The sequence below is a fragment of the Myxine glutinosa genome, chromosome 8, assembly GCF_964187855.1.
Source record: "Myxine glutinosa chromosome 8, kmMyxGlut1.1, whole genome shotgun sequence".
Classification (NCBI taxonomy): domain Eukaryota; kingdom Metazoa; phylum Chordata; class Myxini; order Myxiniformes; family Myxinidae; genus Myxine; species Myxine glutinosa.
In genome coordinates, this window is record NC_136268.1 from 158,609,045 (window position 1) to 158,632,099 (window position 23,055).

Here is a 23,055-nt window from a genome sequence, read left to right on the forward strand (position 1 = left end):
AGAAATGCGGGCAGGGGGGTTAACAAGGAGAGATGCAGAAAATAGGGCAAAATGGAGAAGATTGTCATGGGGACCGCAAGGCTAACACCCGCTCTAGTAGGGAAAATGGCCTTAAAATGCATGTTGTTGTTTGTTGTGTTGTTGCATGATAACTCAAGTTTACTCACACAGCAAACTGTTGCTTTCCTTTTTCTCTTTTTTTCTTCCCAAATCGCTCATAGTACGGTCATCTTGTTTTTAAATCCCCAATAGTGGATCTCCAGCAGCACGCTGCCTTGACAATTTGTATAATTATTTTCTTGCAGCTGCTGAATTAGTCAAAACATAATATCACCGCATTGCATTCCATTTTGTTTTTTTTCCTGTACAAGATCAAGGCTCATGGAGGCTGGTGGTGGCATATGATAAAACAGGCAATTTGGTTGCAGTGGGGCAGTATTAGAACAACAACAACAACAACAACAACATGCATTTTAAGGCCATTTTCCCTACTAGAGCGGGGGTTAGCCTTGCGGTCCCCATGACAATCTTCTCCATTTTGCCCTATTTTCTGCATCTCTCCTTGTTAACCCCCTTGCCCGCATTTCTTCTTCCACCATGTTTATCCAAGTCTTTCTCGGTCTTCCCCATCCTCTACTTCCTTCTACATTCATTTCCATCACTCTTCTCAACCAGTCACTTTCACCCTTCCTCAACACATGACCAAACCATCTCAACCTGTTCCTCTTCACAGCATCAATCACAGGCTCTAATATGTTACAGTGTTACAGTTCGACATATTAAGAAAGGGAATTATCGAACCGAAAATGAAAATAGAGAGGAGAGGAACGTGGGTACCGTGCAACTAAGAGGTAGGGCTGATAGGCATACAATGATCAGGGTTGTTGGGGTGATGGGGATGTCATGAAATGGTGGTTGGAGCCCTGGAGGAAAAGGTGGGATTTAACAGCCGCAGGACAGCAGTTTCACAAATAGGAGAAAAGAGGAATAAAAGGAGTGGAGATGGGCAGAAGGTCTGCGTTTTGTGAGTTTAAGGAGGAGGAGGTTACTGGAAAACTCGTCCATCCTGAGCTTGGAAGAGTCAGAGGGTGAAGAGAGCAAAGGGAGCTAGGAAAGGCAGTAAACTACACAGGCCAAGACCTCAAGACCTGCCTGTGATGTCACAACAAAAGAGCTTTTGCTTCAGCTTCATTGTTGGAAATTCAAATAATGTTGAGAGCTTTAGATTCCAGTGATTTCCGAGAGAGAGACTAGAATAGAATAGAAGGATAGGATAGGATAGGATAGGATAGAATAAGATAGGATAAAATATAATATAATATAATATGATATGATAGGATAGGATAAGATAGGATAAGATAGGAGAAAATATAATATAATATGATATGATAGGATATGATAAGATAGGATAGGATAAGATAGGATAAAATATAATATAATATTATATGATATGATAGGATAGGATAAGATAGGATAGGATAAGATAGGATAGGATAGGATAGGATAAAATATAATATAATAGTAAAGCGCGGCGTTACGCGCGCTGCTTGTGAGCAAGGAGGAAGCGGACAAGCGGTAACATATGAACGTCTTTATTGTAAGACTACACTGTAACACTGAACTCCTCCGGGCTGGTCGCCCGGTGTATATCATGAGGCCACGCCTACCCCTCGGGCGTGGCCACCGCCCACTTGGTGCGTGGAATGATGTCACCACGCCAGTGGGCTTTTGTGTCCGCCACACGCGCCCCCCCAGAATTCCCGCGCACCTGGAGGGCCAGTTTGTGGGGCCGACGAATGACCCGGCCGAAGCGCCCCCTGGCGATCGGCGGCGTCCGGGGTGCAGGGATACCAGGTGGGATGCCCCTGGCTGCCCCTGGGATGGGTGCAGGACCGGGGGGCGCCGTGGCGGCGGGGCTGGGCGGTGCCGGGGGTCCGCCCGCAGGAGGGCGGCCCCGACGTGGGGGTCGGGCCACTGGCGGTGGATGGTCCACATCGAGGTGGGCCGGCTTGAGGCGGTCTACCGAAACGCGGTCAGGAGTACCGCCGATGTCCAGGGTGAAGTGCTTCGCCCCGGTCTCCAGCACGCGGAAAGGCCCGTCGTACGGGGGCCGCAGTGGTGTCCGATGGGCATCGTGGCGGACGAAGACGTACTCCGCCGTGCGAAGCTCCGGGGCGACGTGCGTCGGTGGGTGCCCGTGGCATGCCGTTGGCACCGGGGCGAACCTCTGGGCGGTCTCTTGCAGAGCGGAGCGCTGCTTTGCCGCGGACCATGGTGCCGTGGAGTCGGGGAGGAACTCGCCCGGCACCCGCAGCGGTTGCCCGAAGACCAACTCCGCCGCGGATGCGCGCAGGTCCTCCTTGGGCGCCGTCCGGAGGCCCAGCAGGACCCAGGGGAGCCTGTCGACCCAGCCGCCGTCGCGGAGGGTGGCCCGGAGCGCGGCCTTCAATGAGCGGTGAAATCGCTCACACAGGCCGTTAGCCTGGGGGTGGTAGGCCGTGGTTCGGTGCAGCCGGACCCCGAGCCCCTGCGCAACCGCCCCCCAGAGCTCCGAGGTGAACTGTGGGCCGCGGTCGGATGAGATGTCTGAGGGGGCGCCGAACCGGGCGACCCAGGTGGCGATGAAAGCCTGCGCGACATCGGCCGCCGTTGTCGACGCCAAGGGCACGGCCTCCGGCCACCGGGTGGTGCGGTCCACCATGGTGAGGACGTGGGTGAAACCCCGCGAGGGGGGCAGAGGTCCCACCAGGTCCACGTGGACGTGGTCAAACCGGCGTTCCGGCACCGTGAACGGGGCCAACGGGGCCTGGGTGTGCCGGTGCACCTTGGCGCGCTGGCACGCGAGGCATGTCCTGGCCCAGCCGCGGACGGCCTTCCGGAGGCCATGCCAGACGAACTTGTCGGCGATCAGCCTTTGGGAGGCCCTCGCGCCCGGGTGGGACAGGCCGTGGATGGCGTCAAACACCTGGCGCTGCCAGCCCGCGGGCACAATGCGGCGAGGACGCCCGAGGGAGACGTCGCACAAGAGGGCCGCGCCCGCGCCGTCGAACGGCACCTCGGTGACGCGGAGGCCCGTGACGGCGGTCCGCAAGGCCTGGACGTCGGGGTCAGCGGCCTGGTCCGCTGCCATCCGGGCATAGTCGATGCCGAGGTGGACTGCGTGGGCGACGGCCCGGGAAAGGCAATCCGCCACCGGGTTGTCCTTCCCCGCGACGTGCTGGATGTCCGTCGTGTACTCGGACACGGCCGAGAGGTGATGCTGCTGCCGGGCCGACCACGGCTCGGTGACCTTGCCCATCGCGAAGATCAGCGGCTTGTGGTCGACGAAGGCAGTGAACGCCCGGCCCTCGAGCAGATGGCGGAAGTGCCTGACCGCCAAGTGAAGTCCGAGCAACTCGCGGTCGAAGGTACTGTAACGGCGTTCGGGCGGGCGAAGCTGCCGGCTAAAGAACGCCAGCGGTTGCCAAGCTCCACGCACCCATTGCTCGTGCACCGCGCCCACCGCGTAGTCCGAGGCATCGGTGGTGAGGGCGATCGGTGCATCGGGCGCCGGGTGCGCGAGCATGGTGGCGTTAGCCAAGGCGAGCTTCGCGCCCGTGAACGCCGTGTCCATCTGCTCGGTCCAGGTAACGTCGCCTTTGCCCGGCTTACCTCGGAGAGCTTCGTGCAAGGGGCGCAGGAGCTGGGCGATACGGGGCAGGAACCGATGGTAAAAGTTCACCATGCCCAGGAACTCCTGCAGCCCTCTGATCGTGCGGGGGCGCGGAAACCCCTTCACCGCCTCCACCTTGGCCGGCAGGGGGACGGCTCCGTGCCTGGTGACACGGTGCCCCAGAAAATCGATTGTGGCGGCGCCGAACCGGCACTTTGCGGGGTTCACAATCAGGCCATGCTGGCCCAGGCGTTCGAAGAGCGTGCGGAGGTGGCGTAGGTGCTCTTTGCGGGACGCGCTGGCGACGAGGATATCGTCCAGGTAGACGTAGACAAAATCCAAGTCGCGCAGGACGCTGTCCATCAGTCGCTGGAACGCCTGAGCCGCATTCTTCAGACCGAAGGGCATGCGCAGGAACTCGAAGAGTCCGAATGGCGTGATGACCGCCGTCTTCGGGACGTCCTCCGGCCTGACGGGGACCTGATGGTAGCCGCGTATGAGGTCCACCTTCGAGAAGAAGGACCTGCCCGCCAAACGGGCGGAAAAGTCCTGAATGTGGGGGACGGGGTAGCGGTCGGGAGTCGTGGCGTCATTGAGACGGCGATAGTCCCCGCACGGTCGCCATCGCCCGCCGGGCTTCGGCACGATGTGCAGCGGCGACGCCCAAGCGCTCTCTGAGCGCCGAACGATGCCGAGTCGCTCCAGGGTAGCGAACTCCGCTTTTGCCACCGCCAGCTTCGTCGGCTCGAGGCGGCGTGCCCGGGCGTAGACCGGTGGCCCGACGGTGGGGATGTGATGGGCCACCCCGTGCTTGACGGCCCCCGCCGAGAAGGTGGGCCGCGTGAGGGCCGGGAAGCCGGCGAGGAGGCGGGTGAATGCGTCCGCTGCCGGAAGCGTACAGACCAACGTGGCCGGAACCGAATCGTTCGGCAAGCCGCTTGGCAAGCCGCTCGTTGAGCTGGGCAACGCACATGCGAGCGAGCTGAACGTCTCGGCCTGGACAAGCCGTCTGCGCTTGACGTCGACCAGGAGCCCATTAGCGCACAGGAAGTCCGCGCCAAGCAGTGCCATGGGCACGTCGGCGGTGACGAACGTCCATCGGAAAAACCTGCCCTCCAAACCGCAGAGAGAGGCAGCGTTTTCCGTATGTATGGATGGGCGTCCCGTTCGCGGCAAGCAGCGCGGGGCCCCCACCCGCGGCGTGCTTGTCTGACGTGCCGGCGGGAATGACACTCACCTGTGCTCCCGTGTCGCACAGGTAACGGCGCCCGGAGAAGGTGTCCGTTATGAACAGCAGGCTGCTCGAACGGCCGGCGCTCATCGCCACAATTGAGCGCCGGCCCGGGCGTTTCCCGACCCGTTGAAGGAGCACGGCGGATGACACCGCCGAGCTTCGTGGCCGAACTTGGCGTGGAACCAGCACCAGGTGGTGGAGCTGGAGGAGCGCGGCTGGCTCCGCCAGGCCGGTGGAGTCGACGGGTTTCCCCGCGGTGGCGGTTTTCGCCGCGGCGGTGGGCGGGGCGTGGCGGCGTTCACGAGGTGCGTATCAGCATGCTGCTGAAACTCAGCGTGCTGTAGAAGATGATGCTGTGGAACAGCAGCGTCGAAGGCCGTGACGGCCACGCCAACGCTCGCCCGCGTGTCCGAAGCGGCGAAGTACTTGTCCGCCTCGGCCGCCAATGCTCGGGGTTCCGTTAGCCCGGTCCCGGCCAACGCGAGGCGAACCTGCGCTGGAAGTTGGCGACGGAAAAGCGCCCGGAATAGCGAACCGGGGGCTTCGTCGCCCAACAGTGACAGCATATGGTCCATTCGGACCGACGGGCACGTCTCACCGAGCTCGGGGAGATCCAGGAGGCGGTCGGCCCGTGCGTCGTCCGTGAGGCTGAACGTGGCTAGGAGTAGCCGCTTGAGTGCCTCGTACTTGTGGCCGTCCGGTGGGTGGCGAAGGACGGACACAACTCGAGCGGCCGTGCCGGGCCCGAGGGAGGCGACGACATGGCAGTAGCGCAGGTCGTCGTTGGTGAGGCGCCGAAGCTGAAATTGGGCTTCGGCTTGAACGAACCAGACCTCGGCCTGGGCCTCCCAAAATTCGGGAAGTTTAATCGCCATTGACTTGTCGTTGGCCATTGCAATGGCGTCGTGTTCGGAAGGATCGCTACGGCAGATCCAACGTCGAGGGTCACCAGTAAAGCGCGGCGTTACGCGCGCTGCTTGTGAGCAAGGAGGAAGCGGACAAGCGGTAACATATGAACGTCTTTATTGTAAGACTACACTGTAACACTGAACTCCTCCGGGCTGGTCGCCCGGTGTATATCATGAGGCCACGCCTACCCCTCGGGCGTGGCCACCGCCCACTTGGTGCGTGGAATTATGTCACCACGCCAGTGGGCTTTTGTGTCCGCCACAATAGGATAGGTTAGGATAAAATATAATATAATATGATATGATAGGATATGATAAGATAGGATAGGATAAGATAGGATAAAATATAATATAATATTATATGATATGATAGGATAGGATAGGATAGGATAGGATAAGATAGGATAGGATAGGATAGGATAAAATATAATATAATAGGATAGGTTAGGATAAAATATAATATAATAGGATAGGATAGGATAGGATAAGATAGGATAAAATATAATATCATATCATATGATAGGATAGGATAGGATAGGATAGGATAGGATAAGATAGGATAAAATATAATACAATATAATATGATAGGATAGGATAGCATAGGATAGGATAGGATAGGATAAATAAAATAAAATAATATATTATATAATATAATATGATAGGATAAAATATAATATAATATAATATGATATGATATGATAGGATAGGATAAAATAAAATAAAATAAAATATAATAATATGATAGGATAGGATAGGATAAAGTAAAATACAATAATATATTATATTATATAATATGATAGGATAAAATATAATGTAATATAATATAATATAATATGATATAATAGGATAGGATAAAATATAATATAATATGATATGATAGGATAGGATAGGATAGGATAAAGTAAAATACAATAATATATTATACTAGCAGTAGTACCCGGCATTGCCGGGCGGGGGAGGGGAGGGGAGGGGAAAGATGAGGGGAGGGGAACGGGGGGGAGTGGAGGAGAGGAGAGGGGGGGGAGGAGAGGAGAGGGGGGGTAGGGGAGGAGAGGGGGGGAGGGGAGAAGAGGGGGGGGAAGTACCCGGCATTCCGTGTATAAACGTGAGGGAGAAGAGGAGGGAGGGGGGGGGGAGAAGAGGGGGGAGGGGGATGGGTTAGGGGTAGGGGGGAGGGGGAAAATGGAGGGGGAGGGGGAAAAGGGAGGGGGAAAGGGGAGGGGTTGGGGGAAAGGGGAGGGGTTGGGTTGGGTGGAGGTGGAGGGGGGAGGTGGAGGGCCAGTCAACAATGACGTTGCAGTTCTCATGGTCGGAGAGCAGCACAACAATCGCGACATCGTCCTGAATCTTCGCAACAGCACGAAGCGGATTTTGGAGACTCACCGATCCTGTGACGCCCTCCAGTACCGGCGTTGCCGGGCGGGGGAAGGGAGACCCGTACATTCCCAACCCGTACATTCGCCCTCTCGACTCAAGCTCACTCGGACAAAAGCCTCGCACAAATTACACCGTGAAGGCCCAATGGCCATGTCTATGCCACAAATCAAGTACGTGAGCGAGTCGGGCGCACTGAATTGAAAATATATAGAACGCTCATACTCCGTGAAAAGTGAAGCTACAATATTTTTGAAAAATTTCATTGGTTGCTAGGAGACGGCAGCATGTAAAAACCGTTTGAATATTTGCAATACAGTTTGATCCAGAGGTAAGTGGTATGGTCTTGCTGTTTGGTGGACACGATATGTGTAAGGGAAATTATTTTGGTGTCCTGTATCTGGTCGTGCTAGTTTGTGAACACGGTACATTTAAGGGAAATGATTTTCTGTCATTCTTCTGAGTGGTTGCTTCTCCTTCCCCGTATTTTTGTTCATTTTATTGTTTTTTTCCACTCTCTTGAGTTGTGGGCCTTCCTTGAGTGGTATTACATTTATCATCATCATCATTGGAATGTCTGTTGTAAAGATACGGACATCAAGTCCGTATCTTGACGCAGAGAGCATCAAGCACCATCTTTTTATACCAGGCAACGGCAACGCACTAACGCAGACCTCGCTCGGCCCCGCCCACAGCAACCTCTCTCGGCCCCGCCCATAGCTGCCTCGCTCGGCCCCGCCCATAGCGATCTCGCCCAGGCCCGCCCACAGCGACCTCGCTCGGTCCCGCCCACAGCGACCTTGCTCGGTCCCTCCCACAGCGGCATCACTCCGCCCTACACGGCACTATCGATATATTATTCGTACAATGCCGGGTACTTCTGCTCGCTGAAAACAAATCTATGTGAAACATGCTAAATCATGCTAAATGCTAATCATGCAGAAGTACCCGGCAAAAACGCAATCACTCTGAAATACGTGCGAACGCGTAACTGAGTTAATGGCGGCAAGTTAATGGCACAGCGACCTCGCCCGGGCCCGCCCACAGCGACCTCGCTCGGCCCCGCCCACAGCGATATCGCCCAGGCCCGCCCACAGCGACCTCGCTCGGTCCCGCCCACAGCGACCTTGCTCGGTCCCTCCCACAGCGGCATCACTCCGCCCTACACGGCACTATCGATATATTATTCGTACAATGCCGGGTACTTCTGCTCGCTGAAAACAAATCTATGTGAAACATGCTAAATCATGCTAAATGCTAATGATGCAGAAGTACCCGGCAAAAACGCAATCGCTCTGAAGTACGTGCGAACGCGTAACTGAGTTAATGGCGGCAACGAACATCACGTGATCGCTCTGAGCGAATCAGCACGCTGCTCTGCTTCCGGTCAGATTCCGGTCATAATATTTCGCGCTGAGATAAAAATATGGTAAAAACATATTATGAAATAAATTTTTAGGTCAGCCATGTTCGTCCCAGGCTCAATGGCCATGTCTGTGCCAAATATCAAGTACGTGAGCCTCTCCGTTTAGGAGTCTATCGGTAACATTACACACACACACACACACACACACGCACACACAAACTGTGTTTTATATATATAGATAATATAATATGATAGGATAAAATATAATATAATATAATATAATATAACATGATATAATAGGATAGGATAAAATAAAATAAAATATAACATAATATGTTATGATAGGATCGGATAGGATAGGATAGGCTAAAGTAAAATTCAACAATATATTATATAATATAATATGATAGGATAAAATAAAATATAATATAATATAATATTGTGGGGGTTACCCCATTGGGACATAATCCACAGGCACGGGACCAGTGGGGCTATTGATTGCATGGGCGTGGCGTGTGCTAGGTGGTTGGAGCCACGCCCCCTTAAGAGTGAGTTGTGTTATAAAAGATGCGTGAGTTCCGGTATGAGTTTAGTTCTGTTGGAATAAAGGAGCTTTGATCAAGCCACGAAGTGTCTCGCCCTCTCGTTATCCGCAACTCCTACATTGGTGACCCCGTCTTGCTCTCGAACGTTTTCGGAGCTTCAAACGAACATGGCGACAAGCGCAGTTTCGATTAAACTGCCGGAGTTTTGGGAACGACAAGCTGCCGTTTGGTTCGCACAAGCCAAGGCCCAATTCGCCATTCAGAGCATTTCTGCGGACGACACAAAGTATTATTATGTCGTGTCTGCGCTCAGCGGCTCCACTGCGACCAGAGTGGTGAGCCTTCTCCAGGATCCTCCGAAGGGCCGCAAGTACGAGACGCTAAAGGCGCTGCTGCTCGTAACCTTCGAGCTCACTGATGCCGAGCGTGCCCGCGAACTACTTTCTCTACACGGGCTGGGCGACTCCAAGCCTTCGGAGCTTATGGACCACATGTTGTCTCTCCTGGGCAGCCACCGACCATGTTTCCTCTTCAAAGAACTGTTCCTGCAACAGCTGCCAGGTCAGGTACAGACAGCCCTGGCCAACCCGTCTGTTAAGGATTTCCGCGCCCTGGCCGGGGAAGCAGACAAGTATTTCTCCGCCAGACAGTAATGTAGTGTGGCTGCATGGGACCCCGGCCCCGTCGAGCCTCCGCCGCTGGCAGACACCATTGCGGCCGCCATTATGGCCCAGCGGCAGAAGGCCCCAGGCTTGTGCTTTTACCACACAAGGTTTGGGCCCAAGGCCAAGGCATGCCGGCCACCCTGCAGCTTCAGCGAGTCAGGAAACGGGATGGCCGGCGCTCATTAACTGCCATGAGCATCGGCCGTTCGGGCAGTTTGTTGTTCATTTCAGACACCGACTCCGGACGTCGTTTCCTCTGTGACACAGGGGCCCAGGTGAGCGTTCTACCTGCGTCGGCATCGGACCAGGAGGCCGGGAGTCACGGCCCCGCCCTGGAAGCCGCCAACGGCAGTGCTATTCAGACTTTTGACAAATGAACCGTGGCACTGTGCTTGGGCGGGCAGCGGTTTCCATGGGATTTTGTCATGGCGAGGGTGTCCACCCCCTTGCTGGGTGCTGATTTCCTCTGTGCCAACAGCCTATTGGTGGATGTTAAAAATTGGCGGCTCATTAATGCGGAGACATTCAGTTCTCTTCCATGCTCGCTGAGCGGGTCCGCCTCCTCACCGAGTTCCCGGCCCTTACACGGCCCACCTTTTCGGCCGTTGCCGTCCAGCACAGGGTGGAGCATCACATTCCGACCACCGGCCCGCCTGTCTACGCCCGGGCTCGACGCCTCGACCCGGGGAAACGCCATCGCAAAGGTGGAGTTCCACACGTTGGAGCTTCTTGGCATCATGCGACGGTCCGACAGCCCATGGGCCTCGCCTCTCCACATTGCGCCGAAGCTGGGTGGCGGATGGTGCCCGTGCGGGGATTATCGCCACCTTAACGATGCCACTACCCCTGACCGCTACCCAATCCTGCACATCCAGGATTTTTCTGCCTGCTTGGCCGGTAAAGTTATCTTTTCTAAAGTGGACCTCGTTCGTGGTTACCACCAGGTCGCCGTCCGGCCGCAGGACGTTCCTGAGACGGCAGTGATTACACCGTTCGGGCTTTTCAAATTCCTCCGTATGCCTTTTGGGCTCAAGAACGCAACCCAGGCTTTCCAGTGCCTGATGGACAGCGTGTTGCGGGATTTGCCGTTTCTGTTCGTCTACCTGGACGATATCCTCATCGCCAGCCCTTCCAGGACGGAGCACATGCTTCAACTCCGAGCGCTCTTTGAACGCCTCAGTCAGCCCGGCCTTATCATTAACCTGGCCAAGTGCTTGTTTGGGGTGGCTTCAATTGACTTTCTCGGCCACCGCATCACGAAGGAGGGGGCCGTCCCACTGCCGTCTAAAGTGGAGGCTGTGAAGGGTTTTTCGCGCCTCTCACCGTCAAGGCCCTGCAGGAGTTTTTGGGCATGGTGAACTTTTACCATCGTTTCGTGCCCCGTGCGGCCCAGCTGATGTGGCCCCTTTATGAGGCCCTCAAGGGCAAGCCAACCAATCGCGCCATTGACTGGACCGAGGAGATGGCCAAGGCTTTCACGGATGCTAAACTGGCCCTCGCCAGCGCTACCATGCTGGCGCATCCGTCACCCGACGCAACGATTGCTCTCACCACGGACGCTTCGGACTACGCGGTTGGCGCCTTGCACGAGCAGTGGGTTAACAGGGCGTGGCAGCGGCTTGCTTTTTTTAGCCGACAGCTCCGCCCGAACGAACGAAAGTACAGTACCTTCAATCGTGAGCTCCGAGGCCTCTACCTAGCTGTCCGACACTTCCGTTACCTGTTTGAAGCCCGCCCGTTCACGGCGTTTGTGGATCACAAGCCCCTGGTTTTTGCCATGGCCAAGGTCTCGGAGCCGTGGTCTGCCCCTCAACAACGCCAGCTCTCCTTGGTTTCTGAGTTCACGACGGACATCCAACATGTTGCTGGGAAGCATAATACGGTCGCCGATTGTCTCTCCCGGTCCATAGTTGGCGCGGTTCACCTTGGCATCGACTATGCCCGCATGGCGGCCGATCAGATCTCCGACCCGGATATCCAGGCCTGCAGGGCGGTGGTCACGGGGCTTCGACTGTCTGACGTGCCGTTCAAGGACACGGGCACCACGCTACTGTGCGATGTTTCCTTGGGTCAGCCTCGCCCCGTCGTACCCACCAGCTGGAGACGGCTGGTGTTCGATGCCATCCACAGTCTTTCTCACCTGGGCAAGAAGACGTCGCAAAAGTTGGTGGCAGCGAAGTTCGTTTGTCACGGGCTCAGGAAGGATGTGCGCGACTGGGCCAACACCTTCGTTGAGTGCCAACGCTGGTGCATCGCCATACCCAGGCCCCGTTGGCGCCATTCACAGTGCCCGAGCAACAGTTTGACCAGGTTAACGTGGACCTGGTGCCTTACGACGGGCCTTTCTGTGTTCTGGAGGCCGGGGACAAGTCCTTCGTGGTCGACATCGGCGGCAAGCCGGACCACCTTTCGGTGGACCGCCTCAAGCTGGCTCACTTGGACCTAGACCAGCCCCCTCGGTTGGCCCAACCCCCACGGCGGGGCCGTACCCCGTCGGGTAAGTCCCCGGCTGACCCGCCTACCGCCAAGCCGCTAACAGTCCCTGCTCGGGTCATCAGGGGTCGTTTCGGCCGGGTGGTTAAGGCCCCCCCCCCCCCCCGAAAACTGACATTGCCAGTGCGAGTGAATTCTGGGGGGGGGGGGCACACGTGGGGGTTACCCCATTGGGACATAATCCACAGGCACGGGACCAGTGGGGCTATTTGATTGTATGGGCGTGGCGTGCGCTCGGTGGCTGGAGCCATGCCCCCTTAAGAGTGAGTTGTGTTATAAAAGATGCCTGAGTTCTGGTATGAGTTTAGTTCTGTTGGAATAAAGGAGCTTTGATCAAGCCATGAAGTGTCTCGCCCTCTCGTTATCCGCAACTCCTACAATATAATATAATATAATAGGATAGGATAAAATATAATATAATATAATATGATAGGATAGGATAGGATAAAGTAAAATACAATAATATGTTATATAATATAATATGATAGGATAAAATAAAATATATATATAATATAATATGATATGATAGGATAGGGTAGGATAGGATAAAGTAATATACAATAATATATTATATTATATAATATGATAGGATAAAATAAAATATCATAAAATAAAATATTATATAATATGATAGGATAGGATAGGATATGAAAATATAAAATATAATATTTTTTAATATATAATACTAGCAGAAGTACCCGGCATTGCCGGGCGGGGGAGGGGAGGGGGAGGGGGAAGGGGAGGGGAACGGGGGGGAGGGGAGAAGAGGGGGGATGGGAGGAGAGGGGGGAGGGGGAGGGGGAGGGGGGAGGGAGGGGGAAGGAGAAGGGGGAGGGGGAAGGGGAGGGGGAGGGGAGTGGGGAAGGGGAGAGGGTAGGGTGGAGGGGGAAGGGGTAGGGGGTAAAGGAAGGGGTAGGGGGGAAGGGGGGGAAAGGAGGGGAGGGGAGGGGACATGGAGGTTGAACGCAACAAATTTCTTTTCTTCGGTGCCATTGCCTTTATCACAGTCAGTCTTCCAGTCACTCACTCGTAGACAAATTCAATTTTTTTCACTTTTACGTTTACACGTGGTAATGAAGATTGCAACTTCTGCAATCAAACAAACGACGCAAACGCAAGATTGCAACTCTGCGTCGTGTCGTGGGCGTGGCCAACGTGGCCTCATGTCCCCAGGTGATTGGCTAACTCGAGCTCGAGCGAGCCATAATGCGCTACGTTATGGCAAAAAATATGGATCTAAAGATGAAAGAAAAAAAAACCTATGTGGTGTGAATGGCAATGGTCATTCGATATATTTTCACTTTTACGTTTTGGCTAACTCGCTTGTGAACCTGACGAAGATCCTGAGCGAGGATCGTTACGCTACGCTACGTCATGCTAACGCTACGTTAGCTACGCTACGTTACACTACGTTCGCCACGTTATGGCTAAAAATATGGATCTAAAGATGAAAGAAAAAAAAACCTATGTGGTGTGAATGGCAATGGACATTCGATATATTTTCACTTTTACGTTTTGGCTAACTCGCTCGCGAACCTGACGAAGATCCTGAGCGAGGATCGCTACGCTACGCTATGTTATGCTAACGCTACGTTAGCTACGCTACGTTCGCTACGTTATGGCTAGAAATATGGATCTAAAGATGAAAGAAAAAAAAACCTATGTGGTGTGAATGGCAATGTTCCTCGCTGAAATGTGAAAAAGTGCAATCGCTTTTCGCTCTGAATTACGTGCGAACACGTAACTGTGAGATTATGGTGGCAAGGATGGAACATCACGTGATCGCTCTGAGCGAATCAGTGCGCTGCTCTGCCACCGGCTCAGATTCCGTGTATAATATTCCTCGCTGAAATGCGCTGAGGTAAAAATATGGATCTCGTCAAATATTTTTGGGTAGGCCATGTTCTTCCCAGGCTCAATGGCCATGTCTATGCCAAATATCAAGCACGTGAGCCTCTCCGTTTAGGAGTCTATCGGTAACATTACACACACACACACACACACACACACACACACACACACACACACACAATCTTTTATCTATCTATAATTCCACTAATCTCTGTGTGTATGTGTGTGTGTATGTATGCGACAACGATTTCTCGACAACTACCGGTCCGATATACTTGAAACTTGCCAGGTATATTGCTGGGGACCCGAGGATGTGCCTTTTCAAGGTTTGAAATTAATCGGACAAGTACTTACCGAGCTATGGCGATTTAGCCGTTCGCCGTTCGCTTTGGCGTTGCGAATGGACCAAACCATTCCATGTAAATAGAGGGGGGGGGGTTCTGTGGTCGTTGCGAATGGACGAAACCATTTCATGTAAATAGAGGGGGGGGATTGTCACTGTACTCGCAAGCCGTTCGCCGTTCGCTTTGGCGTTGCGAATGGACCAAACCATTTCATGTAAATAGAGGGGGGGGGATATAATTTTAGATAGATATATAGTACGGGCATATATATAGTACGGGCATGCCCTAGTATATATAGATGATAGGAGAGGATAGGATAGAATTTAGAATGACAATGTACATGATATGATTGATGTTCAATCCTTTTGAAGACAAATATCAGAAATGTGGTGGACCTCAACATGTGTCACCAGCATACCAAACGTAATATGCATAAATCTACAAATTTATTGTAGATTTTTCATTTCCTTTTTTTACATGCACAAAACTAGTCTGGAAATTGAACCTATGATTTACAAGTGTTGAAACGTAAGTCTTGGGACTGATGTAAAAAAAAAACTGAGTTATAGCTTCATTATAATACGAGCTCCCTTACAAGGAATGTCAACATAGGAGTAGGCCATTAGGCCCATCCTGGCCTGTACTATTATAACCAACTTGTTCTTGTTTGTCCATATTATATCCTTTTTAAATGTTGGGGTCAAGCAAGAAAGCAGCACAAACCATTTTAAGTATGTTTTTTTAAGTAAGTAAGTTTTTGGTATATTTTTTGTAAGTTTTTGGCATAACTCGCACGGTTCAAACCACTGACCTCCCAAACTCAGAGCGGACACTCGGACAATTCCACTACCGAGTCTTTGAAAAATGATTTTTGCATATCCATTTTCTACAGCAATTTTAACTTCCTATTTAATCATAGCGTTTTACAACAATCTCAACCTAGCAACTGATGCCCTTCTTGGTTTATATTTCAGGCCACATAATCACCAATGGACCGTATAAGGATGCTCGGTTTCCTTTGCAACCTCTTCCTTTTGGGGTTGTGCTTTTTTAACTTCTGCCTTTCGTTTTATGCACATTCACAGGATTTTAATTTGCATTTGTGTGATGGATCCAAAAAGATGCATTAATATTTCATTTCCACCAGTGAATCCTACCTGACTCCATTAGCAGAGGTCATGGTTTTGAATGAGAAGTGAATATTCACGCTAATAGTGAATCTATTGACATCATAATGAGCTGCATGTGCCTTTTCTTGGAGAAGAAGAAGAAAAACATAATAATGGTAGTACGAGTTTTGTAGTGTGAGGAAGATAATTTTGTATTTGTAAAATTTTATTATTTTCACAATGATGCAAGGCTCATGGAGGAGCTTAAATATACGTATAGCACACTGTCCGGGTACCCGACGTTGGCCGGTGTATTTTTTTGTGGTGGCCTAAAACACTTCCCTACACCAACTAAGGAATGGATTCGGGATCATTTAATATTACCTTGCACAAACAGTAGCTACAAAGACTTAGGCATGAGAGAGCAATTAAAACAAGACAAAAAAAATTTTCTTTTCTAAATTATCAAAAATTATTTTGCCTAAAGGATTCCCCAGCACTCACTGATGAACTTTTGAAAGTTTGATGAAGTTCCGTTCAGCCATCTCTGCGAAAAATAGTGACACACACAGATAGACAGACACACAGATAGACAGACACACAGACAGAAACACACACACACAGGCACACATACACACACACAGACACTCAGACAGACAGACAAAAGGAGACACACATATATACACACGTACACACACACACACAGACAGACACACACACAAACAGACAGACACACAAACAGACACACACAGAGACAGACAGACAAACAGAGACCCACACAGACACAGACACAGACACAGACACAGACACACACACAGACAGACACACACACAGACACACACACACACACAGACACACACACACACACACACAGACACACAGCAGTGATTACAAAACGCCGTCACCTGCTGTGGACACTGGACGGGATAATTAACTGATAATAAATGTGAGGAAGGGAAGAAGGGAATTCGGATGTATGGAACACTATCGTTATAAATCATAGTCTATATTCGTTATAAATTGCTCCATTTGTGCACATTCGCAAAGTACATCCGCAAACAATGGCAATATTTACATTATCACAAATAAAAAAAATGGGGGTTACCCCTTCTTCCCATCCATGATTGAACTCTTGATTTTTTGAATGAGTATGTAAATCATCTTTATGCGAATTACACAACTTCTATATCCCAAGGCTAACTTAGCAATTTAATTTTAAAAAGATCAAAAATTCAAAATATAATCCTGTAGTAATCAAATTTAGAACCTGGAAGCTCTGTACGAATTCCAATGCCTTATTGAGCGATAATATCAATATTGATTTCAGGTTAAATATAATTAATGCTTTCTGAATAGTTTTGATTTTTTTCAAGGATCACTCGTTCTGCATTCAAAATCAAGTGCATACATTGCATGGAGATTAAGTTAAATATTCCTTCCAAATTTTTTTTGCTTTCCTTTTTTTTTTTTTTTTTTTTTTTTTTTTTTGCTGACGCACTTTGTTTGCTCTAAAGCAGTAGTTCCAAACCTTTTTTCTGTCGTTTCCCCCTTCAACCAGTTCAACCGTCCGGATTTCCCCCCACCCCCACCCACCCCCCCCCCCCCTTTTATATATATATATAAATATATATATATATATATATACATATATATATAAACAAGGAAAAAAGTAGGCAAAACACAAAATTTATTCGCTTAATAACATAAATAACATAATATTAATAAATTACATTAAAATATAGCAAAACACACACACCCACACACTCCTACACATACATACAAACCTACACACACCCACACACTCCTACACATACACACTCACACATATAAATTTCATTTAAAAAAATTATTGTATATAAATTTTTATTTACCAACGATGTTATAAATGTTTATGTTAAGTAAAAAGTCGAAGAAGAAAAGAATTAAAGATTTGAGATTTATTCACTAAAGCACAATATTACACGAATGCTAATATTGTATCTCCCTTGGAATAAGTTTCCCCCCTGGAATCCTAAAATTTCCAAAAAGGGGGAAATTTCCCCCAGGTTGGGAAATGCTGCTCTAAAGTATGTTTCCATCCATTTTGTGAGTTATGCTGTAAGCTGACTTTCCTATCTTTATACATTATATTTTGGGGATCTTCATGGATGACTGGTTTATGGTTGCCTTTTGAGCTGTGAAAATGAGAATTCTTGTCACTTCAATTCAGACATGGCCAGACAACTGAAATGTGAAACAACATCGCAAGAGGGAAAGAGAAAAAAAAGTTGGATTTGAATGAAAAGAGTTTGAAATCAGCTCTAAAAATAGTGTTTTCTCCTGCAATACAAGCAACTCCTTCATAAGACAATTCTTGGGGATGCTTCTTTGTGGTGGTTGTACCACCCAGCACAAGTTGTGGGCCAAATCTTCCCCACCCATTCTTCCCTGATGCCTGGATTTGTCAGGGCAGCGTGGTCCGACCCTTACCCTCTTGACTTTCTCTCTCTCTCTCTCTCTCTCTCTCTCTCTCTCTCTCTCTCTCACTCTCACTCTCATCTCTCTCACTCTCTCTCACTCTCACTCTCTCTCTCTCTCACTCTCTCTCTCTCTCTCTCTCTCTCTCACTCCGTCGTGGCCCTGAATTTGTGAAGGTGGGGCACACCATCCTGGATGTGGAGGATCTCTGGGTCGCTCATGCGAAACAGATCAGCTGCCTGCGTGACACGGGCTTGTTTGAGAGAACTGTCCTGGGCTATATAACGACGACAACAATAACAACCACTCCTTCATAAACAACACGTGCTACTTTGCCAGTTCACGGTCCCTGAATGAGAAAATAATTACAAATAATCCTTCACCAGAAATGCACGACAGTCTTCGTGATCATTTGCTATTCTGTCGTCGTCGTGTCATTTTCTTTCTGTCAGCACATTGTAAGATGTTCAATTGTTCCAAACAGCATCCTTCCTTATGTCAGCAAACTGGGGATTACGAGTCCTTTTGAAACGTCAGCTTTGTACCCCTTAACGTAATTACCAATCTGCATTTTATTTTGATTACTCTTTGCTAAATATTGTGATTCCAAATTATCTTGGTGTGCATTCCTCTTTATTGTATAATTTCTCAGTGAGCATGGTCTAATTGAAGAGGCATAATATCATGTGTGCAATTAAATGATAATTGTAATGCATGTATATGGATGAATGATTACACAAAACGAATTCTGTTTCTTTGCTAGAGTGAGGCTCATGGAAGAGCGAGGGGACAGAGGGGGCGGTGAGGCAGTGGGGCAAGAGTTTGACACATTAAGCAAAGGAATGGATAAACCTGAAAAGAGGAAAGAGAGAAGTGGAGCTTAGGTCAGTGGGAGTGATAAAGGTCATGGGTCAGAATTGTGGATGACAGAAAGTGACGTGCTCTGCTTGCTGGGAGCCCAGAGGTAAGAGTGAGACAGAACGCTCTCTGGAAGGTTGTTCCAAAGACTAGAGAAGTGAGCAACAAATGATTGAGGTGTGCAATCAGCGTGGATTTTGGAAGTTGTTGTTCTTGTTGTTTAGCCCTGGACAGTTCTCTTGAATGCCTTGGACAGCACGGAGACAGCCGAACAATCTTCCAGGAGCGACCCAGAAATCCCCCACATCTAGGATGGCGTACCCCCGCTTTCACGAAGTCATGGCCATGGCTGGGTTAGAGAGAAAGGGAGAGATAGATAGAGAGAGAGAGAGAGAGAGAGAGAGAGAGAGAGAGAGAGAGACAGAGAAAGGGGGAGAGACAAGAGGGAAAGGGCCGGTCCATGGAGACCGATCGGTACTCAGGATTTTGGAAGTTTAACCAGAAGTAGGTTACTGTGGCATAACGCGTGTCCATAAGACGATAAAAAAACATTTAATGTGAAGAGTTACATCATACATGAATGCGACATATGGTGTCTCCATCATTACAGCACCATTTGCCATCTTACACACATTACCCACCTGTGTTGAGTGTTTCACAAGTCCATGATTGCCATGGAATTCTTAGGTAGAATCAAGTTTATAATTCATATACCTGGTATTGTTTGAGGCTCTAATTTGTTTCCAAAACAGTATGTACAGAAGAACCCAGGTTCTGATGAACATCAGCTGTCCAGGGATACCGACTGCTCCTTCTCTACGAGCCACCACTCCACCACACCAACCACATCCTCCAGACATAACTGCCGGTAAGACCGTATCGGACAAAAACAATCCCATTGGATGACATATTTGAGATGGGTTTGCTGTTTATGTTTTTATGGTTCAAATTCTTTATTCAAACTTTTTTAAGGAGTGAGAGACCCAAATAAATGGCAATTAGTAGTGAAATCATAAATATATAATCATAAATCGTCCATAAGCGAAATCATAAATAAATAATCATAAATTGTCCATAAGTGAAATCATAAATACATGTACATGCATGAAAACGAGTTGTGGAGCATTTCCATGATGGATTTATGTCAGGACTTCTCTGTTCCTACTCCACGTGGGACAGAGACTCCCAGCATGGCGGTACTCGGCTCACTGAAAGTGACTGTATTTCATCATTTATAATAATTTCATTAAGGATTCAAAGTTTTTGTGACATTGAACTTCGTGTGGAAATATGGGGCAAAAGCCCATATTGGACAGTGCGGTCCGACAGGGTGAGTCATAAGTCCCAGGACACGGTTTAGCTTCTTACGCAATATTTTTTACACCATGTATTTATAATGTTTTTTTCAGGTAATACAAATAATACATTAAACCAAGATGGCAGACACCAGTTAATTTACAGTGGAAGAGAGGATGGTAGCAGTGGTGTGGTACCCAAAGAGTAGAAACACAAAACAAGACGATGAAACAGGTGCAAGACTTCGAGGAGCATTTTGGAAGTCCAGCACCGTCAAAATGAAATCTTCATCTTTGGGAAAAAAGGAATTTCAGATTGGAAGTGTAATTGACAGCAAACGCAATGGACCACTAAAAAATTGTGATTTGGTAATTCAAAACATTAATACATCTATTCTCAGATCTCCAAAAAAATAATTACGGAAACGTTCTGCAGAGTTGGGCGTTTCATATTTATCGTTACGTCGCACAATGAAAGAAGATCTTCACATGAAATGATATAAACCAACTGTCATTTGTGAATTGTCAGATGTAGATCATGAGAACAGATTGACAGTTTATGTGGCCACCGTGCAGTCCTGACCTGACCACTTGTGGCAATGCTCTGTGGGGGTACGTCAAAGCTAAGGTTGGATAATATCACATGGCATCAATTGATGAACTGAAAGAATGCATTCCGAAAGCATTTGGCACCAGAACACATGGTATTTTGCGTTGATTTAAACACTGCACCATCAACAGATATCAACAGATATTAAACCATCAACAGATATCATTATTGATTCCCTCCCACAGACATCACAATCACGACATATGTATACCAATTTTTTTTTAAATCACCTTCAGAAAGTATTTACACCCCTTGACTTTTTTCCACATTTTGTTGTGTTACACCCTCAATTTAAAATGGATTACATTGAGATGTTTTGTTACTGATATACACATAATAGCCCCATAATGTCAAAGTGGAATTTAAAAACCAAATTTTTTTTTTTTACCAAATATTTAAAAATGAAAAGCTGAAATGTCTTGAGTAAATAAGTATTCAACCCCTTTGCTATGGCACTCCAAATTGAGCTCAGATGCATCCAATTTCCTTTGTTCATCCTTGAGATGTTTAGACAACTTTATTGGAGTCCACCTGTGGCCGATTCAATTGATTGGATATGATTTAGAAAGAAACACACCTTTCTATATAAGGTCTCACAGTTGACAGTGAATGTCAGAGCAGAAACTCGACCATGAAGTCCAAGGAACTGTCCTAGAACTCAGATAGAATTGTGAGGAGGATTTGGGGAAGGGCATAAAATAATTTCTATAGTGTTGAAAGTTAAAACAATATGGAACTGCCCAGACATCTTCCTAGAGCTGGCCGTCCGACCAACCTGAGTAACTGGGCAAGAAGAACCTTGATCAGGGAGGTGACAAGAACCCAATGAATGACCATTCTGACAGAACTAGAGTTTCTTGGATGAGATGGGAGAACCTGCCTGAAGGACAACAGTCTCTGCAGAATTTCACAAATCTAGGCTTTATGGGAGAGTGGCCAGGCAGAAGCCACTCCTGAGAAAAAGGCACATGACAGCACGTCTGGAGTTTACAAAAAAGGAACGTGAAAAATTCTGAGACCATGACGCAAAAGATTCTGTGGTCTGATGAGACGAATATTTAACTCCTTGACCTGAATGCAAAGCGCTACATCTGGCGGAAACCGAGCACAGCTCATCACCCATCTAACACCATCCCTACCATTAAGCATGGTGGTGGCAGCATCATGCTATGGGGATGCTTTTTCAGTGATTGGGACTGGGAGACTTGTAAGGATAGAGGGAACAATAAATGGAGCCAAATATAGGCAAATCCTTGAGGAGAACCTGCTTCAGAAGGTAAAAGACCTCAGATTGTGGTGAAGATTTACGTTCCAAGAAGACAATGACCCCAAGCATACAGTCAAAGCAACACTGGAATGGCTTCAGAACAAGAATGTGAAAGTCCTTGAGTGGTCCAGCCAAAGCCCAGACTTGAATCCCATTGAGAATCTGTGGAAAGACTTGAAGATTGCTGTTCACTGACGCTCACCATCTTAAGATCTCTGTGGGGTTCTCCTGTATTATTCCCATTACTTCAATTATTACCGTTACAATTTCAGCACTCTTCAACTTCCAATAACTTTTGACATCATTTTGACAATTGGTCATATTCTTCATTTCTACTTTGTTTAGGCCAAAATCGCTGGGGAATGATACCTCAATTAGCAATGCACTATTTTCTGTTTTGTACCAAAGTACTATATGCTTTATTTTCGATGTTCACGCTCTATGGTATAACGAGGTCGTACGTGAGCATTACTTCCTTGTTTTCAATTATCGTTTTTGTTTCATGTTTCCATGAGTTTTATGAAACTGTGATATTGAAGTTTTTACAGATGTGTCAGTGGTTTAAACACTTTTCATACATCAAACACTCATCATACTTTGTTGTGTCTTTGGGTGTACAGTTCTTCTGACATGAGTTTTTTTTTAAATCTCGTGCTTTCTGGAGGAGGTTGTGGCTCATGCTTTCTGTTTATACTGTTACAGACGCGGTTGTGGATGTTAGTTTACCGAGCGGTTTGGTATGACCACGTCTGCACAGTTTACCCGATTATGCTCGAACGTTGCCGAGTCGCGCTACGCTAGGCCAATGAAGGAAAAGACACACGGCTGGATTAAAATGACACGACACCAAGGGTTCAGTTCTCAAGACCTCCGGAGGAGGTTATATTAAGGCGGAAGGTTAGATTACAACTACAAGAGGGACATCATAGAAAGACAGGCACTTAGACACACTTATATTAACCCCAACAGACGACAGATAAACGGGGCAAGGCTGACTCACACGGGGATTGATGGCAAGGAAAGGCAG

General features: G+C 48.8%; 1 protein-coding gene across 1 annotated transcript in view; it reads left to right on the top strand.

Annotated features, from left to right (window-relative positions):
• Positions 1-23,055, top strand: part of LOC137433227 (pro-neuregulin-1, membrane-bound isoform-like) — a 376,724-nt gene that overhangs the window by 278,138 nt on the left and 75,531 nt on the right. The window contains exon 8 of the mRNA XM_078784011.1: positions 19,609-19,724. Coding sequence (XP_078640137.1) covers positions 19,609-19,724 — 116 coding nt within the window. The remainder of the gene's footprint in view (positions 1-19,608; positions 19,725-23,055) is intronic.